The sequence below is a fragment of the Strix aluco genome, chromosome Z, assembly GCF_031877795.1.
Source record: "Strix aluco isolate bStrAlu1 chromosome Z, bStrAlu1.hap1, whole genome shotgun sequence".
Lineage (NCBI taxonomy): Eukaryota > Metazoa > Chordata > Aves > Strigiformes > Strigidae > Strix > Strix aluco.
Genome location: NC_133971.1, coordinates 79,372,729 through 79,394,000, shown reverse-complemented (window position 1 = coordinate 79,394,000; position 21,272 = coordinate 79,372,729). Strand labels below are relative to the sequence as shown.

Below are 21,272 nucleotides of genomic sequence, written 5' to 3'. Positions count from 1 at the left end.
TGAGTCAGAAAAAGACCTTTCCGATGTCACTCACAGAAGCGTTACAGAAATTATCAGCCTCTGAATCACAAAATGGTTTGGGCTGGAAGGGACCTTAAAGATCACCTAGTTCCAATCCCCCTGCCATGGGCAGGGACACCTTCCACTAGACCAGGTTGCTCAAAGCCCCGTCCAACCTGGCCTTGAACACTGCCAGGGAGGGGGCAGCCACAGCTTCTCTGGGCAACCTGTGCCAGTGACTCACCACCCTCACAGTGAACAATTTCTTTCTTACATCTAACCTAAATCTACCCTCTTTCAGTTTAAAACAGTTACCCCTCATCCTATCCCTACACTATCTTTTATTTTTTTTTTTCCCACTGAAGCTACATGTTTGTTCAGATTAAGTGTTCCTCTGATATCAGGAAATTATTGAAATGAGCTGCAGAAACAAGAATCAGGAAAAAAATGGGAGGAGATATACCAGCTGCAGTTTCTCTCCAGCTGTCTTTCACCAAAACCATGCAGTCTCTTTCATGGACAACATGGCTGCTGCATTACCAGTGGCCAAAAAGGGAGTAAGAGAGTAAGATGCACTAAATAACACGGCCCTTGCTCAGGGTCTTTACAGGCTGAAAACACATAGGTCAAAATGAAAAGCTAGTGCAAGGCTAGGGTCTTCTTGAGATTGTGCCTGTTTATACTACAGCAGGTTCAGCCTATGATGTTGCATATTTAGCTTTCACGGAGATGGTACACAATAGCAGAGAGGTTTTCTTCCTCCGCCTTAATCCTGCAAATATTTGTTTCTGAAGTATTTCTACCCTTGGCATTTCTATTGTTGAAAAGCCTCATTAGTGAGGAGGGCTGGGAGGATCCAGCCATAAGGCGGTATGATCTTCAGGTACTATGTGAAAAATAGCCTATTTTCCCATCTGGCAAAACACTTAGCCATGTGCCTACAGGTGAGAAGAGGAATCCTGCTGAAGTCCATAGTGCCACACAGGACAGAGCCGACGTCGAGTTACTGCTCAGGGTGGGGCTTTGAGTCACGTTCATCCTCAGCAGCCAGGAGGTAGGGTCAGATGTTATTTCCTGCAGCTCACCGTCTGCTCCGTGGCTGTGCTCCCACAGGTCCTAGGAGAAATGGATGTGAATTTGGTCACTGTTTTGGCTATTCTAGCAGTCGCAGTTAGTCAGACGTCTGAGAGTAAGTAAAATTGCACTTTATCTATTTATATACTTTAATCTTCTAAAGGTAAAAGAAAAAAAGACCCAAAGGGTGTCTACCTGGAATTGTGTCTGCTTGAGACTTTGCAGAACTGTACAGTACCACAGATGGTAGCTTAAAGGTCTGTGCTGTAGCATGGGAAGGTTACAAAAGTGAAACCTGGCTGTCTTAAACTGCACAGAACAATTGGCATTTGTTTCAGGGGAGTCAGGTCTTCACCTGAGCATTTCCTGGATGTTTCCACAACAAATCTGGGGACTTTATGATTCTGTAAAATGGATTAAGCAAGGAAAAGCCAAGTGGGTTATTTGTCATAGCAAACATTATCAAGAACATCGTAGCTGAAGGCATAAGACCTTTAAAGCAGTGATTTCCTGTGAGAACACCTAATAAGATTTCACTATTTTATTTATTTATGGATCTCTCCAGTTCAGCTGCAGTTTCCTCCTTTCCAAGCTTCTTGAGAGGGAATATATTTAGAAAATCACTTGGTCTTTTTTCTTTAAAGTTAAATCACCCTGGGTGGCAAAGATTTCAAAAAACTTTTTATGCCAAACTTCATGTAACTGATTTCTTCAGCAGAAAGTGGTTTTGCCTGCAGCTTTGCTCGGCATTTGGTGCAGCATGTCTTGAGGATCTGGGAGATTTGATAACACTTGTTTTTGTCTTCTTGCCTTTTGATCAAAATTTAAAAATTTTCAAAACAAATTAGCCAGCACTGGGCTTGAATTCATATTTTTTCTTTGTAATTTTCTATTGTAAAATCAGCTGTGTTCACAGAGAAGATAACTCAAATTCTGGAGCACTTCAGCCTTTGGGATGTTCCTTTCTCAAGCTCCACTGGCTTCAGTAAGAGTAGGAATTGTGGAGTTCCTAGAGACAACACATAGACAAAATCTGCCTTAAAATTTTATCCTATTAAAATGGCCACTGCACTTGCTGGTGTGGGAAAGACTCTGCAAGTTCTTTTCTATTAGATTTATGATCTGACCACTCAGCAAGGTCTTGCACAATAGAACTGGCACGTGCATGCACAGGTCAAAGTAAAGGCTCTCTTAGGAGACTCTTAGAAGACATTGTTTTATACTGAACCATCTGGCACAGGGAAAATACCTTTACCACCTAACTTTCCACATGCAAACATGCATAGCAACAATATTCAAATGGCAGAACCTACAATAAAAATGGGCAGAACTGAATGTAGCTATCTGGGTACTGGCACACCCTACCCTGATCTGAACTAGATTTTGGGTTAACCCTAACTAGGGTTAGGCTTCTTAGGCTGGCCATTTTTCATCCCTTTATTTCAGGGTTACAGTACAGATCCACAAGTAAGATTTGGGCTGGTACATGCAAACTTTCAAAAGTTTCCTTTGCTTGTGGATGTGAATTGGTTGACAGAGGCCAGAAAAGCCATCTGGTGGCCAGAATTACACCCAGCCACAGGCAGGAACACGGCCCTGCCAGGCAGTGCCAGAAAATGAGATCAAGTTTGTTTTGAAGAGTGTGACAGGGATTTCTTTTCTTTTTTTTTTTTCTTTTTTCTTTTTTTTTTTTTTCTATAATGGAATTCAAAAGAAGTTTTTGCAATTTTACTTTAAAAAAAAATGGTAGTCTTCCATCATCCTATCTCGGTGCCAGGGATTTACAGAGTGCCAGATGCTGTCACACCTGCACTGAAGTGGGCAGCATCACATGACACAGTATGGAGCAGGTTTGATAAGGGAACTTACTTCAAAGGTGGTTTGTTTGAATTTCAATTTGAGAAGACAGAAGTTCTGTTTCAGAAGCTCCTACATGTATTTCATCTTGAAGAGATGAAGAGAGAAATTTGTTAATTCCTATACAGTAAAAGCATCCAAAACAAGTGTTGAATGCTACAGCGTAGGAATAACAACTAAATAAGACTGTCTGGGTCTTCCTGAAGGAGTTAGCTGGAGTTATCCTAGTAAAGTTATTTCAGTAATGCTGGTCTGGTCAGAGAGAGGGTGATCTGCACAGTGTGGGAGATGGGTTCCCTCTTACCAAATTGTGTTGCTTTATAGAAAAAAACGAGATGTATGTTCACATGACAGCTCCTTTTTCCATCTTATGTGCTTTTTTTTTTGCTAGAAATAGCAGAAATTTCACCTTCTGATAAGACATTGGATACTATTGTTTGTCTGACCACATCAATATTACATGCTGTTTTGCCAATTTGCAGGCTGCATCTCCTTGATGCTCTGTCACCCAGAGCATCAGGGATGTTGTATGGGTGCAGACAGCTTGCAAACTGATAGTGATCTGATGGACAAAGACCCATTTGAAAATCATGACCTATATGATATGCCCATCTGTCCATCTTCAGACAGCCTTCCAGCCTTGAAAATGTCCATAGTAATAGCAGTCCTTATAGCAGAACAGGAAAAACATTGCTGCATAACTTATTTTGTATTTATTCTTGGCCACAAAATTATATAGTATGATTTATATATTCATATATTATGATTTATACTTTATTTAAAGTTATTTCCACCACTTCAGCAGGTGTAGCTTAGAATCCCTTCTATCTTTTGTTTATCTCTTTCTCAGAATTATGCTTTAACTGGGTGTATTACCATGCAGTCAAAATAGTAGGGTGCATTAGAGCATTTTTCAGCATATGACTTCCCCTCTCATCTCCAGCTATTAAGCAACCTCCTTGTTTTTACAGAGTACAGCTATACTACATTTGCCAAGGATTCTAGCATCCTGCTTTGTTCACCTGCCAACTAGGATAAGAACCTTCTGCATAATGATATAGTTTTTGACTTGCTTTAGGTTAAGCTGAAAAGACCTAATTTGAGGTACTGAACTCTTAAAATAGCCTCAAATTTGGTTTAGATGAGAGGAACATTTTCTGGCAGCTTCATGAGCAAATGAGTAGTAAGTGAGCTGCCTTACAGTAATTAATATAAAGTGTAGGTGATATGATAGTAAATTTCTTTCAAGGATCCTCTGTTCATAAGCCAACAACACTGGATTAACAGCTGAAACCTGTCTATCGAAATGGCTGTATTGAGACCAGAGCATTTCAGTACATATCATGTTCTGACTAAGCAAGACATTAATCCCATTAATCAATGCAAAGTTTTTTTTCCCAGAGGTACAAAGCCTACTTTGTTACCACAAAAGAATTGCATTAGGAAACACTAATGCCTGCTGCTAATAGCCCCAGGTGTGCCAAAGTTGTGCAACTGGTGCAGAGCTGCATCTGTTCATGGTGAACTTGACGCACATTAGCAGCAGGTCTCATATTTCAGCGTAGATACAGAAAGTGCCCCAGGTTTATGGATCTCACTGTGCAACAGAAGCTGTTCTTCAGACCACACAGTATGTTGGGGGATCCCTTTCTGCTTAATGACTATATGCATCACTGCTGGGCTCCCTTAGTTTGTGTAAGCGCAAAAGCTATCCTTCTAGTTTTTTGGTTACATAGAAGAACATATACAGAATGGCCTTTCACTCAGCAGTCACATCCAGTCCAAGAAGGCCAGCTAAGTGCTCTACCAGCAGTACTGGCAGGCTCCTCTGTGCTGCCAGCAGGATTCAGGAGGGACCACCAAAGGCCTGGTCAAAACACTAACTGCTAGAGTGAAACCTGTCAGGAAAAGAGGTGCACAAGGCCTGCCTAAGGCAGCTGGTGCAGAGAGAAATGGGACATGGACCAGAAATGCCTTTCCCACTGTTCACACCTAGAGCCCAGCTTTTCCAGTCATGTTTAGTCAAGAGGCCAAAATGAAACCAAGCGTAGTTAAGAGCAAGCACAGGGGTGGGGAACACAATGACTCTATCACTCACCAGCTATTTCCATGTGGCTTCATCTTCTCTATATTCTCCACCTGGCCCCACTTCGTGAGGCAAAGACCTGGCCTGCTGTGTTAAATTTTCTACAGAAGAGCCTGGCTGAACCAATGACTGCTGTGTTTCTCCTCACCAGTGGTCTGCCCTATCCATATTGAGACATTAACCCAGTCCTACCCACCTAAGAACTGCAGTCAGAGAGCAGCAGAACAGCCACTGGCTACTCTCACTGTATGCCATAGGAGGGCTCTTCATCAGGCCTGACAGTTTCCCTAAACTGGTAGGCAAATCTAAGAATATCAGCTTGAAACTGAAGAAGGAGGGAAATGTTCTTCTTTGCCCCAGGAACTGAGCAGGCAGCAATAAGTGCTTTTAATACTTTTCTCCTGAACCCTACATGACATGGCCTTCCTCAGCTGTTTAACATGTGGTTCTCAAGTTTGAGAATGATGATGAAAAAAGCAAAGCAGAAAGGATAAGAAAAGTTTCTATGGACTGAGTTTGACCAGGTAGAGATAAGAAATAGAAAAAGAAACTTTTGGCAGTCAGAGACTTGATACCTACCAACAGAAGTGTAAAGACAGTTATAATGACCAGTACTCATGGAGGTCTTGTTCCATCAGAGCTGTTGTTTTTGCTGTGCTTCATTCTCTAGCACTCCAATTACATCAATTCAAACTCATCAAGTCTCACAGACTTTGGGGATCTTTTCCATTTAGGAGCAACATTTTACTTAAAAGAGCTTCTAACAGGTCTAGCTGAATGCAGGTGAAAACAGTAATCTCTAGTTGCCTAGATCTTTTGATCCTTTCAGCCCTAAGAAAGTGACTGACTACTGTGCCACCAAGATTTGACAGGCTTCCAAGAAAACAAACCACCGTGGGAAATTTAAATTAAGTTCTTGTGCTACATTCCTTGAACAACAAGTGTTGTTCCAAAATAATTCAGCATTTCAGGAATTTTCTTTTTATTAAAGAAAAAAATCAAGCAGGTTTTTTTCAAATGTGCTAAACAGCTTATTCGCAGTAGAAAGGAAAAGCTTTCTTTCCTCTCCAATTCTTCTGAAATTTATAAAGCTATACATAGCATGTTAAATAAATCCAGTATAATTAAAAGATTGGCAGTGTTATATTCCGCAAGTCACGTGCATCTGAAAAGGAGGTCCTTTTTAGTCATCCCCGAGAGAGAAGGTGGGGTGAGTGAAGGTATTTTTCCAGTTAATATCTTGCTTGCCCTCTGCAATGGTGCTTAACTTGCTCCAGTGGAGTTTTCTGAATGATTGAAGTATTTAAATGCCACCCAAAAATATGAAACAAAACCTTTAAAAGTAATAGGTCTTCTCCTGGTGAGACTTTCCAGGCAAAACGCACCAAAACAGATAATACCACATTCTGAAATAATGACAGAGCAATCTTCAGGTGGACCTGTCACAAGATCCATCTCTAAGCTTGTTGGTCCTTTCAGCAGCTACTTCAGCTTTTTGGTTAGAGGCTTAGTGTCAGAAAACAGGTCTAAATAATTTTGGGGTAAGTAGCTGTGGATTTCTGATTGTGCTATTGAGCCAAATGAAATGGGCAGCACTGAAAAAATCTCTTTGAGTGATAAATGGCGCATAAAAGGCCATGCTAACATCCTTGTGGAAAACCACAGTTCTTTCCTTTTAACCACAGTTTAGACCAATGATTACTAATAAACCTAATCTAATTGCTGAAACCATGGAAAATGTATGGTATTGGGTTGGGCTGAAATCATTAGCTTTGCTTATTACCTCCTGGTTCCTTCCCACTTGTGGGATTAGAGCATAATTACAGTAATAATGGCCTGGGCAATGGAGCTGCAGGATGGCTCAGTGCTCCAGGAAAGCAGCATCCCCTCTCCTGAGGCTCTGGGGAAATACAGGAATTTCTTCGCTCACTGCCCTGATCATTCTTCAGACTCAAGGGAAAAAAAAAAAAAATCACTTTTAAAACTGACTCCCATGTAAAAAGGTACCAGTTATCACAAGTGTCTCTGTCAACACAAAATTGCTGATGACACTTTCATGTTGTCTGACAAAAAGACCCTGACACAATGTATTCATCTGTGATTCAGAGATAATTAATTTATTTTTTCCATATTGTAGCTGTACTCTCATGCACAGAATAACAACAACAAAAAATATTTAAACGTGACAGCTTCTTTTTCATGAAAAATAGAGTGCAGATCAGAATTCCTCAAGGCAAACACCCGTACAAACCTATGAAAACAAGACAGCCTCCTCAGGCACACACCTCAAATAAAAAGCTACTACAGGCTTTCAATCTCCGTTAAGAAATGCTTCTGCTTCTTTAGCAAGAACATAAGCACCGCCTCATTCACATTTTACACAAAATTTCCATCTGCTTTCCGTTGGTGTATTACCTGTTTCACGTGCAGTCTGTCGCACGTTCTCATATCAAGAAGCACAGCTTTTTGTATAGCCTGAATTAGATTGCAGTGGCTTAATGCTCCAATTCAAAGACTGAGTGACCATCAGGTAATTGAATTCACTCTAAAACTGCTACTCTAGTTCTATAAGTGGTATCTAAAGCTGCAATTAAAAACAAGTTTCTAAAAGATGCAGTTCCTGTTAGCTAAGTTTCTCGCAAAATGGCAGTCTGGCACGAGTGGCCAATGAGATACTCATAAATGTGGAGGCGTTAAGAATTTTGCTTATTTTCCTTATATGAGTTTGTGTATATTTTTCCTTATAAATCTATAAAAATACAATACTAATTTCTTAATTTTCAGTTATAAAGTGTACAGATTGCTAACATAGTGCTGTGTAGTGCTCCATATTGCAGTATTGTCCTGATTTTGTCTGGAACAGGGTTAATTTTCTTCCTAGTAGCTGGCACAGTGCTGTGGTTTGGATTTAATGTGAGAATAATGTTGATAACACACCGATGTTTTAGTTGTTGCTAAGTAGTGCTTAACCTAAGGACTTTTCAGTTTCCCATGCTCTGCCAGCAAGCAAGCATGGCCAGGACAGCTGACCCTAACAAGGCAAAGAGATATTCCATACCACAGGATGTCATGCTCAGTATAGAAACTGGGGAGAGTTGGCCGGGACGTGCCAGTTGCTGCTCAGGGACTGGCTGGGCATCAGTCAGTGGGTGGTGAGCAACTGCACTGTGCATCACTTGTCTTTCCTGGGTTTTATTTCTCTCTCTTTTTGTTATCTTCATTTTCATTACAAATATTGTATTTATTATTATCATATTTTATTTTATTTTAGTTATTAAACTATTCTTATCTCAACCTGTGAGTTTTACTCTTTTTTTGATTCGCCTCTCCATCCCATGGAGGGGGGGGGGGGGCGGGGGCGGGGCGGGGAGTGAGCGAGTGGCTATGTGGTGCTTAGTTGCTCACTGTGGTTAAACCATGACAACCATAATGTGCAATACAGATGATTCAGATCTGAGGATCAAAGCAAGTGATGTTTCTAAGCGCATAAAGTGGGATGAGGGCAAGAGATTGTAGCCAAGCACTAGAGAAACCAGGTGAGGAAGAGTTCAGGAGACAGCTGATTGACCCTAAGACCTCCTGTAATATCCATTCCACAAGAGACTAGCTGTGCTGAGTGTGCCAAGTATTTTAGTTTACTGTACCCCAAAGAAACACAGGACCAGACCTTTCCAAAAATCATGGCTGGCAACCTCAGAAAGAGTTCAAGGTATAATTACTCTTCCTTGAGTTTTTATCCCACATAATCCTTCTGCCAGCAGCAAACAACAAAAGTTCATACTTCAGTGTCACCAACGCTGTCTTGAGCCCTCAGAAAAAATTAAACTTAGTGGTGCTCAGTGAGCTGAATTCCCATTTGCAAACATCAATTCATTGGCTTTACAAGCAGTATGCTGTTGAAGAGAGAAAAGCAAAGGACAGCAGGGAAGTAAAACAGGTAACATTCAACACTTAATTATTCCTTCTGCAGCATATGACTATTTATAGTCCTCTCTGGGTTGCGGAGGCAACTGCTAGGCCAGCTGCTTTCTTTCACCCTCCTTTCCGACTGTGAAATCCCAGTTCTCTGTCAGCAGCCCCACGGGTATGAAAGCCCCCTGTAAGCTGCAGTGGATAGTGTGACTGGTCTTTGGCGACTCCTGCTACATTGCTAGCTGCTTAAACTCACTTCTACAGCTTTGCTGGCATCTGTTATTCCAGCGCTCAGCGAGCACTCTTCTAAAGAACAAAGCACACAATCTTCTTGCTTACAGGAAAATTTTTAAGCAGATTTCTTATCTCCTGTTCACAGGAACTGAAATTGAGTCTTCTGCTTCTCTTTTTCTTGCTCTATGACTCTTGAGCTCTAAGGAACAGCATGATTTGCAGGCTAGGAAGAAAAAAAGTAATCAAAACAAGTAGGAAGAAGACTTTCTCCCCACTTCTCCCAGATTAGTTCATGGCCTGGGACACAAGGGTCCTTGATGTGCTCACTCTGAAGCATGGGTTTGATCCTGAGACCCTCATACCCTAGACACATCCCTGAGCCACATAGCTTTGCTTGTCCTTGAGCTAATGGAGGGAATCTCTTTTAAAAGATCTATTTCTGTGCTAAAGCAGTAAAAAATGAAACACCAAAATGTTAGTATTTGTCGTCAAAAAAATCTTGAATTACAATCTGCTTTTTAAGGTTCAGTGACTTTTTGTTTTCAAGATGGTATTAGCAAGCAGGGAAAAATCTGCAGGAGATCATTCCCTAGTGGAGACACGTTCAGCCATGAGAGCCCTTGGGGCAAAAGAAAACACAAAACCCAGCAACAGCATTAATAATTTCAAAGACAAAAGATAATGGACCTGATTCAACCTCACAAGGCAGAGCTTTTAAATTATACTCCTGATGCTTCCCGTGTCATTAATGTTGGTGATCTTTTTTCCCAAATAAAACACTTAAATCTTTTTTTAAATTTTTATTTTACTGTAACAAGTCTTTACATATGTGTGCACAAGGATAGGTGGAGGAAACTGTTCTTTAAACAACAAAACCATCTGTCTGTCTTGTGGGAGAAGCTGAGAGGATGGTATCTCATTTCATAAGCTGTAAAGGTAACTTACCCGTGACACCCCTCTGAAATGCCCTTCCACTAGGGTGTGCAGCATGGGGAGCACAGAGCAAGAGTCAGAAGTCTGTCTGCAGAGGGCTAGGACCTCACTGGGATCATGGAGACATGGTGGGATGACTCATGTAATTGGTGTGCTGCAGTGGAGGGATATGAGATTTTAGGAAAAACAGGCTGGAAGTTGAGGAGAGGGAGTTGCCCTTTATGCTAGAGAGCGGCAGGAATGCATGGAACTCTGCCTGGGGATGGATGGTGAGCCACCTGAGAACTTATGGGTCAGGATTATTGGGCAGACCAACATGGGTGACATTGTAGTGTGTCTCTGCTATAGACCTCCTGAACAGGAAGAAGTAGATGAGGCCTTCTTCAAACAGCTGGAAAAAGCCTCAAGTTCACAGGACCTGGTCCTCCTGGGGGACTTTAACTATCCTGATATCTGCTGTAAGGATGATACAGCAGTGCTCAAGCAACCTACAAGATTTCTCAAGTGCATTGATGACATCTTCCAGCACAGTCAAGGAACCAACAAGAAAAAGTGCTCAGTTGGACCAGATACTTGCAAACAAGGAAGAACTGGTCAGGGACATGAAAGTCAGAGGCAGCATTGGCTGTAGTGTCCGTAAGATGGTGGAGTTCAGGATCCTAGAAGGGAGCAGGGCAAAAAGCAAGATCATAGCCCTGAATTTCACAAGATCAGATTTACAACCTCTTCAGAGACCTCCTTGGAAGAATCCCATGGCATGTCACCCTGGAGAGAAGAGGGGTCGAGGAGAGCTGTCTGATATTGAAGAGTCACCTCCTCCAAGCTCTAGAAATGTCTTTCCCAGCAAACAGAAAACCAAGCAAAGTGTCATGAGGCCTGCATGGATGAGCACAGAGCTCCTAACTAAACTTGAACATAACACTAAAGTGTGGAACAAAGGGGTGGAAACAAGGGCCCAGGTGGTATATAGAGTTGCTGTCTGATCATGCAGGAATGTGGTTAGGAAAGCCAAGGCTGAGCTGGAGTTGAATCTGGCAAAGAATGTGACATGCGACAAGAAGGGATTTCACAAATACATAAGTAGCAAAAAAAAAAGAGAAGGGAATATGTGAACCCACTGCTGAATGAGGCAGAGCAACTGGTGACAAATGACATGGATAAGGCTGAGGTACTCAACACCTTCTTTGCCTTGTTCTTTACCATTCAAACTGGCCTTCGAGCATCCCAGGTCCCTGAGACCAGAGAAAAAGTCTGGAGCAAAGAAGAATTATCATCAGTGGAGGAGGACCAAATTAGGGAGCACTTTAAAAACTGGACATACATAAGGCCACATGGACAGATGGGATGCACCACCCACCAGTGGTGGCTGGCTGATGTCGCTGTGAGGCCACTGTCATTTATCTCTGAACAGTCATGGTGACTGGGAGAGGTTCCTCAAGACTGGAAAAAAGCAAATATAACTCCTATCTTCAAGAAGGGCAAGAAGGAGGATCCAGGGAACTACAGACTGGCAACCTCACCTCAATCCCTGGGAAGCTGATGGAGAAAATCCTCCTGGAAAGCATTTCCAAAGATCTGAAGGACAAGACGGTGATCAGGAGTAGTCAGCATGGATTTATCAAGGGGAAATCATGCTTGACCAAGCTGATACCCTTCTACAATGAGGTGACTAGCTTGCTGTTCAAGAGAGCAGTGGATGTTGTTTACCTCAACTTCAGTAAAGCCTTTTATACTGTCTGCCCTAATGTCATCATAGACAAGCTGTCAAAGTACAGGTTCGATGAGTGAATAGTGAGGTGGACTGAAAACTGGACAACCAACCAGGTCCAGAAGGTTGTGATCAGTGGCATAAAGTCCAGTTGGAAGCAAGTCACCAGTGGTGTTCCCCAGGGTTCAATACGAGGGCTAATGCTGTTCAACATCTTCATTAATAATCTGGATGATGGGACAGAATGTGCCCTTAGGAAGTTTGCAGATGATAAAAACCTGGGAGCAGCGGCTGATGCACTCATGGTTTTGCTGTCTTACAGATAGACCTCAACAGGCTGTAGAAATGGGCAGAGAGGAATCTCATGAAGTTCAACAAGGGGAAATGGAAAGTTCTGCATCTGGGAGGAATAACACCAGGCAGCAGTACATGCTGGGACCTGGTAGGGAAGGGAAGAAGAAATCTGTTTGGTTTGTCTACTTGGTTCACAGGACCTTCAGGGCCTGTTAATGAGGGAGAGGGAACGAATACATGACTGACTCAGGCACAGAGAATGGCTGCTTGCCTCATAAAATGGTGTTAATTATGGTGATCACATTACCATGGGTTGGGAGCAGGGGGTACCGGTCACAGGGTTGAGGGAGGTGATCCTTCCCCTCTATTCAGCACCAGTGAGGCCACATCTGTAGCGCTGGTCCAGTTCTGGGATCCCCAGTTCAAGAGAGACATGGACTTGCTGGAGAGAGTCCAGTGAAGGGCTACAAAGATGCTGAAGGGACTGGAACATCTTGCAATATGAGGAAAGGCTGAGAAGTGCTGGGGCTGTTTAGCCTGGAGAAGAGAAAGCTCAAGGGAGCTCTCATCAAGGTGTGTTTTCATCATTCCCATACCTGGTGAGAGTGAAAGAAGAGGGAGCCAGGCTTTTCGCAGTAGTGCCCACGGACAGGACAAGAGGCAATGAGCACAAATTAAAACACATGAAATTCAATCTGAACACAGGAGAATGCTTTTTTTTTTTTTTTCTGTGAGGATAGTCAAACACTGGAGCAGGTTGCCCAGCTATGTTGTGGAGTCTCCATCTTGGAAATATTCAATAGATGTCTGGACATGGTCCTGGGCAAGTAGCTCCAGGTGGCACTGCTTGAGCAGGGGGTTTGGGCCAGATGATCTCCAGAGGTCCTTTCCAACCTCAACTATTCTGTGATTTTGTGAAATCAAGCTATGACTTGTCCCCTTCTATCTATATTGTTTCTAACATTGTTATTACTCTTTTTAGCTTTGTTTCCTGGGGCCTTTAACTGTTGCACGAAAGTTTCAGATGAAATTCCCAAAGGAATTCTCCGAAGAGTGGAGAGGTTTGAAATCCAGACAGCGGATGGTCTGTGTCACCTAGAAGCTGTTATGTAAGAGATGTTTTGGGTCCTTCGCTGTGAAAGGGGTATCATCAAGTTAAAACCTATTAGGCACCATTTAAACAAGTAGAATCTTAGAATGCTAACACTAATTCAATGAAAAACAAGATTGTGTGTGATTTAAGAACTGTCCTTCCATGTGCAATTTAAACTTCTGACTGCTAAAATTTAATTTCCTTTCCAGTAATAATATTGATTGTTATTCAGCCTGCACTAACTTTGACACTTGCTTTACTTTCAGAACTGAAGAATGACTCATGCATCTTAAGACTTGTCTGGCTTTTTCCAACTATTGATCCTCTACAAACTTTGCCTAAACTCATTAAATTAGCTTTTGAACATAAGCTATTTCTAATTTCTTTTTTTTTTTTTTGGCTGGTACAACATCACACTGTTTGGGTTAAATTGATCAATTTCTAAGACAATGTCCTGGACATATTTTATTTCTAGACATTTGCATGATGATTATGAGAACAATAACAATAACAGTGGTCCACTTATTTATTTGCCATAGAAATGTACTGGTTTGCACATTTCTTTTCAGACCCACTGAAGTAGTAAAGCTTTTTTCAGATGTTGGAAGACAAGTGTAATCATGTAATCCTTAGATCCTAACTTTTATGTATTTGAAACCAGACAAAAGTGAATAGACATAGTATAAAATATAATTTAAGATTAACCAATTTGAACTTTGTGGTCTTCATAGGTGAGTGATAAGTATGATCATTGGGGTTTTTACATTTTTTCTTTGAAACTGACAACTAATTTTTGCTCTGGCAGTCTCTACGTAGAAGGCAGAAAGTTCTGTGTGAGCCCACGGATTAGAAAAGTTAAAAAATGGATGAAGAAGCACAAGATTCCCAGAAAAAAAACTCATGGTAGAAAACATAGAAGAATCACTAAAAAGAAAAGAAACAGGAACATGATGAAGCAAGCCCCATGATGAAGATACCTGTGGCATATGGCACTGCGAACAAAGATAACAGACTTCATCAATGATGGATGACTGTAGCATTAAAATGACTTTTCAAATGTCTATGTGCTAGAGAAAGCAGTGGCAGAAAACATCACCTGCACACAAGAACAATGTTGGTCAGATTACCAGCCAAATGTCTTGTAGTAAATGCTTGCTGTACATACTAGATCTATTGGTAGACTTAAATCCTCCTCTCTCACACTCTGCTTTCATGGCAACCTCCACTGTTATTTCTATTTTAACATGCCAGTATGCAGTTCCTTCTCATAGCTTCATTTTCCCAGTCCCATTCATGGTCTTTATTCTTCCTTGTCTGCAATCATCTTTGTGCTGTTGCCTGTTTTGCTTCTATTCTTCCAGTCATTAATCTTTCTTTTCTTCTTACATAATTTTACAGATACCTTTCCAGATACTAGTTCAGTTGGCCAAAACCATGTATCTTTTACCTATTTCAAACAACCTCTGCTCCCAGCTGTTATTATCGTGACATATCATTTCAGTGAAAATAACTGAGCCTGTTTATCAGGCTCAAAGTGTAGCATCTGAAGCTATGCAATAATCTCTATGGCTTTTGTTCATTAAATTCTCTGTTCAAATCCTTCAGCTGGGTCCTTCCTACCCTCTTTGCTGAACTTCTTGTAATTAGCATTGAGGACTGCACGTGTCCATCAGGCCTTTCTCTGAAGACTAACGATGATACCAAGTCTGACTACCCACTCCATAGCCTCCCTCCCACTGCACGGCACTGCCTTCTCAAGTGTGGCACAGTCACCAATTCCCTTCCTCCTTCCTTGGAAACTTCAAACTAATTCCGTATTTCCACAAAGCCATCTTAGTCAAAGGCACTTTTGCTCAGAGACATGTACATGGAAAGCAGCAAATGAGGTAAAGGAATGTCTTTAAAAGGGTAAGTGCCATAGAATGCATATGTTAAATATTTGCTTAGTGAGCCAAAAATATGTAATATAGCAGTATAATTCTGTTCTTTCTCCTCTTCCCCTAGTAATTACTGTTTGTTTTCACTGCTATTGACTTAAATCAGCTCCTCATAGTTGTCTCTTGTATTTGTGTTGTGATTGTTATGCCTAACTACATACTGCAAACACGGGAGAAAGCAAGGCAGATGAAACAGCTGCTGATAGGTTCCCTAAATAAAGATGAACAACTGTAGCAAGATCACTAGAGAATAGGTAGCATAATCCCACAGAGGCATATCTAATGAAAGAAACTGACTCCTTCCAAAACAGGTAAGAGAAAACAAGAAACATAATTATCTTCTCTGATGAGCCAACAGCCTCCTACCAGGGATGAGGCAACTTATCTAACTCTTCTTTCAGCTTCTGCGGAATATTGTGTACACCATGTACATTGGCACAGCTCCATGCCTGCTGAAATGACATGCAGGAAACCTTCTGCCAGGAGCGGGACCTGGGAGCGCTCTCTCTGACTCTGAACATGCACACAAGCTCTTCCTCCCAAATGCTGGATTCAGTGTGCTGGGCAGGCAGAGGATGTGACCCTGGCTGATGCAAGCTGAAATGGCGCATGTTTTACACCATTTCATTTGCACTCTGAGGCTGCACTGCCTGGACACCACACAAATATAGCAAATGGGTATTAGACAGAATCCAGTCCTCCTGGGCCCAGGTCAGCAGAACACCAGGAACGCTAAATTGCTGAAATATATTACACTACAGTATTGGTGTCTTACTGTTTCTGGCAGTTCTATTATTCCTCATATTCTGCTCTGGATTCCAGATTTTACCTTCATGCTTCTCTCTCAAGGCTGAGGCACCCTCACAGATTTCTGGGTGGGTTCATAATGGCATCTCAGCTCCTCATGGATTTTCCAGTGCCCTTTATGAGCATATAGAGTGTACCCTAAGTATTGACTGAAGTATGGAGCGTACCCTAATTTCCGTGCCTGTTCACCGGAGATACTCAGCGCTTCACAGGATTAGCATATGCAACTAATTTTCCAGGCTGATGCAGGCATGTGTGAGACCCCTGTGAACCATCTGACTGTTCCACTTACGGGATCATTAAGTATTGCCACTTGGTAAAGGCAAGTCCGGAAAGTTTGGGGGATTGGAGAAAGAAGGGAGCAAAGTCAAGCTGACAGTATGGCTAAGAAAAAGTGAAACTGTGACTCTAGATGAGAGCACAGCAGTGCTGCCATCAATAGTGAGAACTCCTGGACACTCCGTCTGTTATGGGAAGGGAAGGGAAGTCCCTGTTGGTTTCGGCATGGGCTGCTGGGAAGCTCCATACAGTGCTGGCTTGCAGACCTGTCTGCTGCCAGCTGTAAGAACGCAGCGCAGCTGAGGCTCTCTTTCCGGTTTGGAGAGCGGTATCCGCTTCCTACTAGTGACCTCTTTTTGTACCATCAGCTTTCCTGGCCCCCAAATCTTAGATTCTTAACTGTTCAACCGTTACTGCTTTGTATGTGAAATTATAACACTGCTGCAGTTCCTCCTCTTACGCATACTGTATAAAAGCAGCAAAGTGTGATCTAGATGCACTTTTATAGCTTCAAAAACCTGGAATTGTTACAATGTCACAAATATTTTAAGGCTCAAATACTATTGAAATATTTGCATTTACTGGACCCACTTTAAAAGACAGGCTTTGATAGTTTTGTTTACATCTCCTAGTTCTGCAGAGTATGTGCTATCTCGTATTACATTGTCTTGGATTCAGATCAAATTGAGACATTATGAGACGAAAGAAGTCTTCTCCCAGCTACCAACTATGTTTCAAGTTTGGGTTCCTGTGCCTTCTTTTGGAAACTGGATTAGAAATAACTTCTACTAGTCATTCAGTCTAAAAAACTTTATTCCCTGATATTGGTGTATGAAGTACCAAAACAGCACTTGAAAGATCTACTGTCTGGTACAGTTTCATTTATCCCTGAACCCTGACACACAAATATGTAAAAGAAAAACTTTCCAGTTCCCAAGCCTTCACTTGGGTGACCTCACACTCTCTGTACCTGAGCATTATTTTTGACCTTCGCTATTATGTACTTGGCAAAAAAATAAAATCAATACTATTTGTCAGTAAAGTCATCTCAACATTTTGTTTTGTGGAAGAGATTATTATGGCACATGATTTTGTTTTCCCTGAAAATGCTGGCTAAATCTCTCTTTTCAGTAGGTTTAGGTGCCTAAAGATGTAGTTGTCTGCATCTGAAAACCCCAGTGAGTATTTTAGTGACTTAGAAGGGTAGTTCCCATTGAATTAAATCCAAATTAGGCCTATAATTAATATTCTTGAAAATTCCAATAAATTCACTCTTAAATGGTTTTAAGAAATGGCTTTAATCATCTGGCTGTTTCATTTATTTTAAAAGTTATTAACTTAACCTAATATGACAGTCTCTGTCTCTCTAGGAGGCTTTAGAGAAAAACGTCACAGATATAATTGCTTAAGAATTACTAAACAGAAGCAAAGAAGCTATTGAGAAAAAACCAGCACCCTAAATTTGATACACTGGCTTAAAACTAGAAGTAAACGTGAGTCATCAGACAGCAAACACTTTTCTTTCAAAACAGTACTGGATTAGGAAATCCCACCCACTTTTACATAGCTGAAAAATGGTGAGAGAGACTCAACATTCAAACTGGATTTTAACAGAGAAAGAGGAAGTGTGTTTGTCTTCTCATTAGCAGCATCTGAGGATGTTTCTGCTCCAAGGTTATTCTGAGTTACTCTGAGTTTCTTTGGTAATACCATCTTTATTAAATGGACCTCTCCTTTCTCAGGTTTCCAGATCTAAGGTTACTGAGGTGCAGCATTCATTTTGGTACATTAGTCCAAACTGCCGAATACAGTCTCGATTGAAAATCTCACTGGACCAATTGGTTAAGTTCTAGAGCCATGAAAGGAAAATTACCTGCATTCTCAGAAGCTGGGCTAGAAATAGTGGTAATCACATGTCCAGAGCATAATTTGGTTGGAGGACTATAATTAACTACCTAAGAGGTTTGGAGCAAAATTCACCAACAAGCCAAGAAATTAATATAAAGCAATTGTAGTCTATCCCAATAGCAGTATAGGCAGATTCTTTCTTGTGAAGAAATAATAGCAATTTTTTTGTAAGTATTCGCTTGCAACACACTCAGTGACAGGAAAAGCAGATAGGAGCCTCATAAAGCTAAATAAAAAGAATAAGGCTATTGACAACAATTATAAATTGTACTGATTACTAAGAAAAAGTAGTAGATCTTAGGCTATAAAGAATAGAACTAGTCAAACTAGTCTGCAAATGGGGGATGTCTGGACTTGATTTAAATTCAAATTAGCATCTGGATCCAGAAACATCCTGAGGAGACAAATACATTGCTTTTAGCAGCATAGATTTGATTACTGGTTTCTGAATTTAACTTCAGATAATTATTAAAAAACTGGGACTGCATTGTGTCCTTAACCTCAGTTTTAAAATTCTGAAAAAACAGCAACTGTCTGTCACATTTTAACTTGTGGCTTTCCTTCATCATCTTTAAATGTGCTTCATTACTGGCGCAAGAGGAGAACATGGTTATAATTTTATTGGCTATAAGAGGTTAATTTGGTGTTTGGTGTTTTTTTGCAAATACACAATTTTAAATTAATAGCAATGATTTCATGCATGTCTATGTCAAAATATCTTCTATAACACAGAAAGTTAATGGCAAAGACTACGGGACATCATTCATTATCTTGTACCATGGACCATGGAAAAGAAAGTATTACTCTTAGTCATATTGGCACCTTTTTTTAATCAAATCTGTAGTAAAGATGAGAAGATTGCTATTTACATCTGCATTTATTGTTGACTACACACCAAAAAAACAATTGCAAGAACCAATTCTGCTTTTACCATTTTGAAAGAAAATACGACAGTTATCAGAAAAAAAACCACCACCATGTAAGTGCAGGCTTACAGATGAGCAGATTTATGGTGTCAGGGAGCAGCAAGGGCAGGCTGCTCTGCAAGGGTGGGTGACCCAGGAGCTGAACGTGACAAGGCAGGCAGGGTAGCGACCTTGCCAACAAGGGCACGCCCTCCCAGCGCCCAAACCAAAAAGCAGAACAGGGCCAGTGACGGCAGGCAGGCCAGCCAAGAGTCCAGGTTTCTGGACAAGTCTGTGGTGATGAACAGCTCCCAAGTAAAGAGGCCACCAAGGAGTGTCCTCACAGCTCCTTGTCACACAGCTCTTCTCACCGCAATCCCATCCCAGGCTACACGAGCGCGTTGTACCGGACACAGCATCGCACACAGGCAGCCAAGCTCCCAGGGAGCAGGGGAGGGGCTGCAAGGTCTCAGGGTGCACTCAAAGCCCTAACATGAGCTCCCACAAATTCAGAGGGATGGACTGCTTCATCTCCTCCTGACCATCTGTTCTTTAAAGCCACAACAGTCCAAGTCTAGACTTGGTGGCCACCAAAGCATATAATGAGTCTGGCCTTAGGAACCCATTTTGAAGTCTAGAACAAGGACACAGTTGTGGGTTTGGATTGGTTGAGGTTTTTTGGTTTGGGGTTTTTTTTTGTGGTAGGATGGGAAAAGAAGGAAGAATTGAAGTTTTAGATTCCCAGAGCAGAAGATCTACTTTTCTAACAAGAAGTCCGTTTGGTCTGTAGGCACAGAAGGTAACAGCGTGTCTACATGATGTAACTATGCCATCCTCTGTTGAATCTGCATTTTGTCAACGTGTTTTTCAAGAATTACAAATGGAACTGGCTTGTACATGGACTGGTGTAAGCTTATCAGAAGGCTGCAGGGTAACATGGGCAAACAAAAACTTGTGTCAATTTCTCAGTAGTATTTCTCAATCTTTGCACTACAGAGTTATAGGATAAATGCATGATTTTACATGACAATAGAACAGTTAAAAGAGACTGAACAAATAGGATAAGACTTAACACTTTCAATGACAGTATTTACCTTTCTTTTGTATTATTTTCACCTGTCCCTAGATGGTGGAAATAACACGGTTTTGACACCCCGATACTGTGTGGGGTGAGCAAGGCGGTGTCTTCTGTTGCTGTAGTAATCTGATCTTACAGAACCTGACAGCAGCTGCTAAGGGAGTGTATTTCTTTGACTTGAGCAGTGTTTTACAAACAAATTATCCAGGCTTTAAAATCTGTGTGTGATTTTTATCAAGTAGTTTCTCATCTGCAACAAAGGTCTGTACTCCCAGTACTGGCAGGGAGGACGCCTCTGGGGACACTCATAATTAGTTAGATATAAATCATCGCAAGGCCTGAAAGCTACAGAGGACGGCATGTGAAACCCATCCATTAGCTAATTGTCAATTTGCCAAATAAGAATAACGCCATGAGATATGGCTTGGCAAACTGTGCGTTTAACAAGCTGGGAAAAGATTGTTCCAGGAGGATCTGGGGCAGGTAGGACAGGACATCACATCCCCCGTGAAGCAATCTCACTGGCACAGCCCCCGAGTGCGCCCAGAGCGCCGCGTCCTGGCCCACCAAGGGGAAAGGCTGCTGCTCGGTTTGTTTTTTTGTCACGGGCCTAGGCCGCACGGCTGCGCTTCCCGGAGCGAGTCACCTGCACCGCGGCCTCCTGCTGCCCCGCAGACCCCGGCCCGCCCCGGCCCGCGCCGAACGGCCTTCCCGCCCGCAGCAGCCCCGGGGCTGCTCTCTGCCCGCCGCTGCTGCTGCCTGCCAGCCCCTCACCCGCTGCCCTGCACGCCCGGTCCCAGCCCTGGGCGCAGCCGGGACCCCGAGGCCGGGGCCGAGGCGACACGACGGGCGGTCCTCGGCGGGGCCGGGCGGGCCTGGCCTCCCGTTGCCGGGCAACCGCCTCCTCGCCTCGCCGGGGCCCGGCAGCCGTCCTACTCTCACCCGCGGTCGGCAGCGCGCTCCCATTGGCTGCCCCCGCGCTGCGCTCGGCTCCCATTGAGCGCCCACCGCCTCTGCCGCGTCCTCATTGGCGCGCCGCCCTCTGGCCACGCCGCGTCACTGTCTCACACCATTCCCCCCGCCTTCTCCGCCAGCTGCGGGCCGGCCGGCGGGCGGGACCTGGGCGGTGGCAGCGGTGATTGGCGGGGGGAGCTGCCGCTCAGGGCG

At 42.5% G+C, this 21,272-nt stretch overlaps 1 protein-coding gene across 1 annotated transcript; it reads left to right on the top strand.

Annotated features, from left to right (window-relative positions):
- Positions 1–1,065: 1,065 nt before the first annotated feature.
- On the top strand, positions 1,066–17,256 carry CCL28 (C-C motif chemokine ligand 28). Its single transcript, XM_074812526.1, has 3 exons — positions 1,066–1,189; positions 13,081–13,207; positions 13,997–17,256. Exons 1-3 carry the CDS (start codon positions 1,126–1,128, stop codon positions 14,157–14,159), a joined length of 354 nt encoding a protein of 117 aa, XP_074668627.1. The 5' UTR covers positions 1,066–1,125; the 3' UTR covers positions 14,160–17,256.
- Positions 17,257–21,272: the final 4,016 nt, after the last annotated feature.

Excerpts from the sequence above, each read along its gene's own strand:
- CCL28 (XM_074812526.1), top strand. The coding sequence starts at position 1,126 with ATGGATGTGAATTTGGTCACTGTTTTGGCTATTCTAGCAGTCGCAGTT. Across the intron at positions 1,190-13,080 it reads AGTTAGTCAGACGTCTGAGA|CTTTGTTTCCTGGGGCCTTT; the intron begins GTAAGTAAAATT and ends TACTCTTTTTAG. Across the intron at positions 13,208-13,996 it reads TGTCACCTAGAAGCTGTTAT|TCTCTACGTAGAAGGCAGAA; the intron begins GTAAGAGATGTT and ends TTGCTCTGGCAG.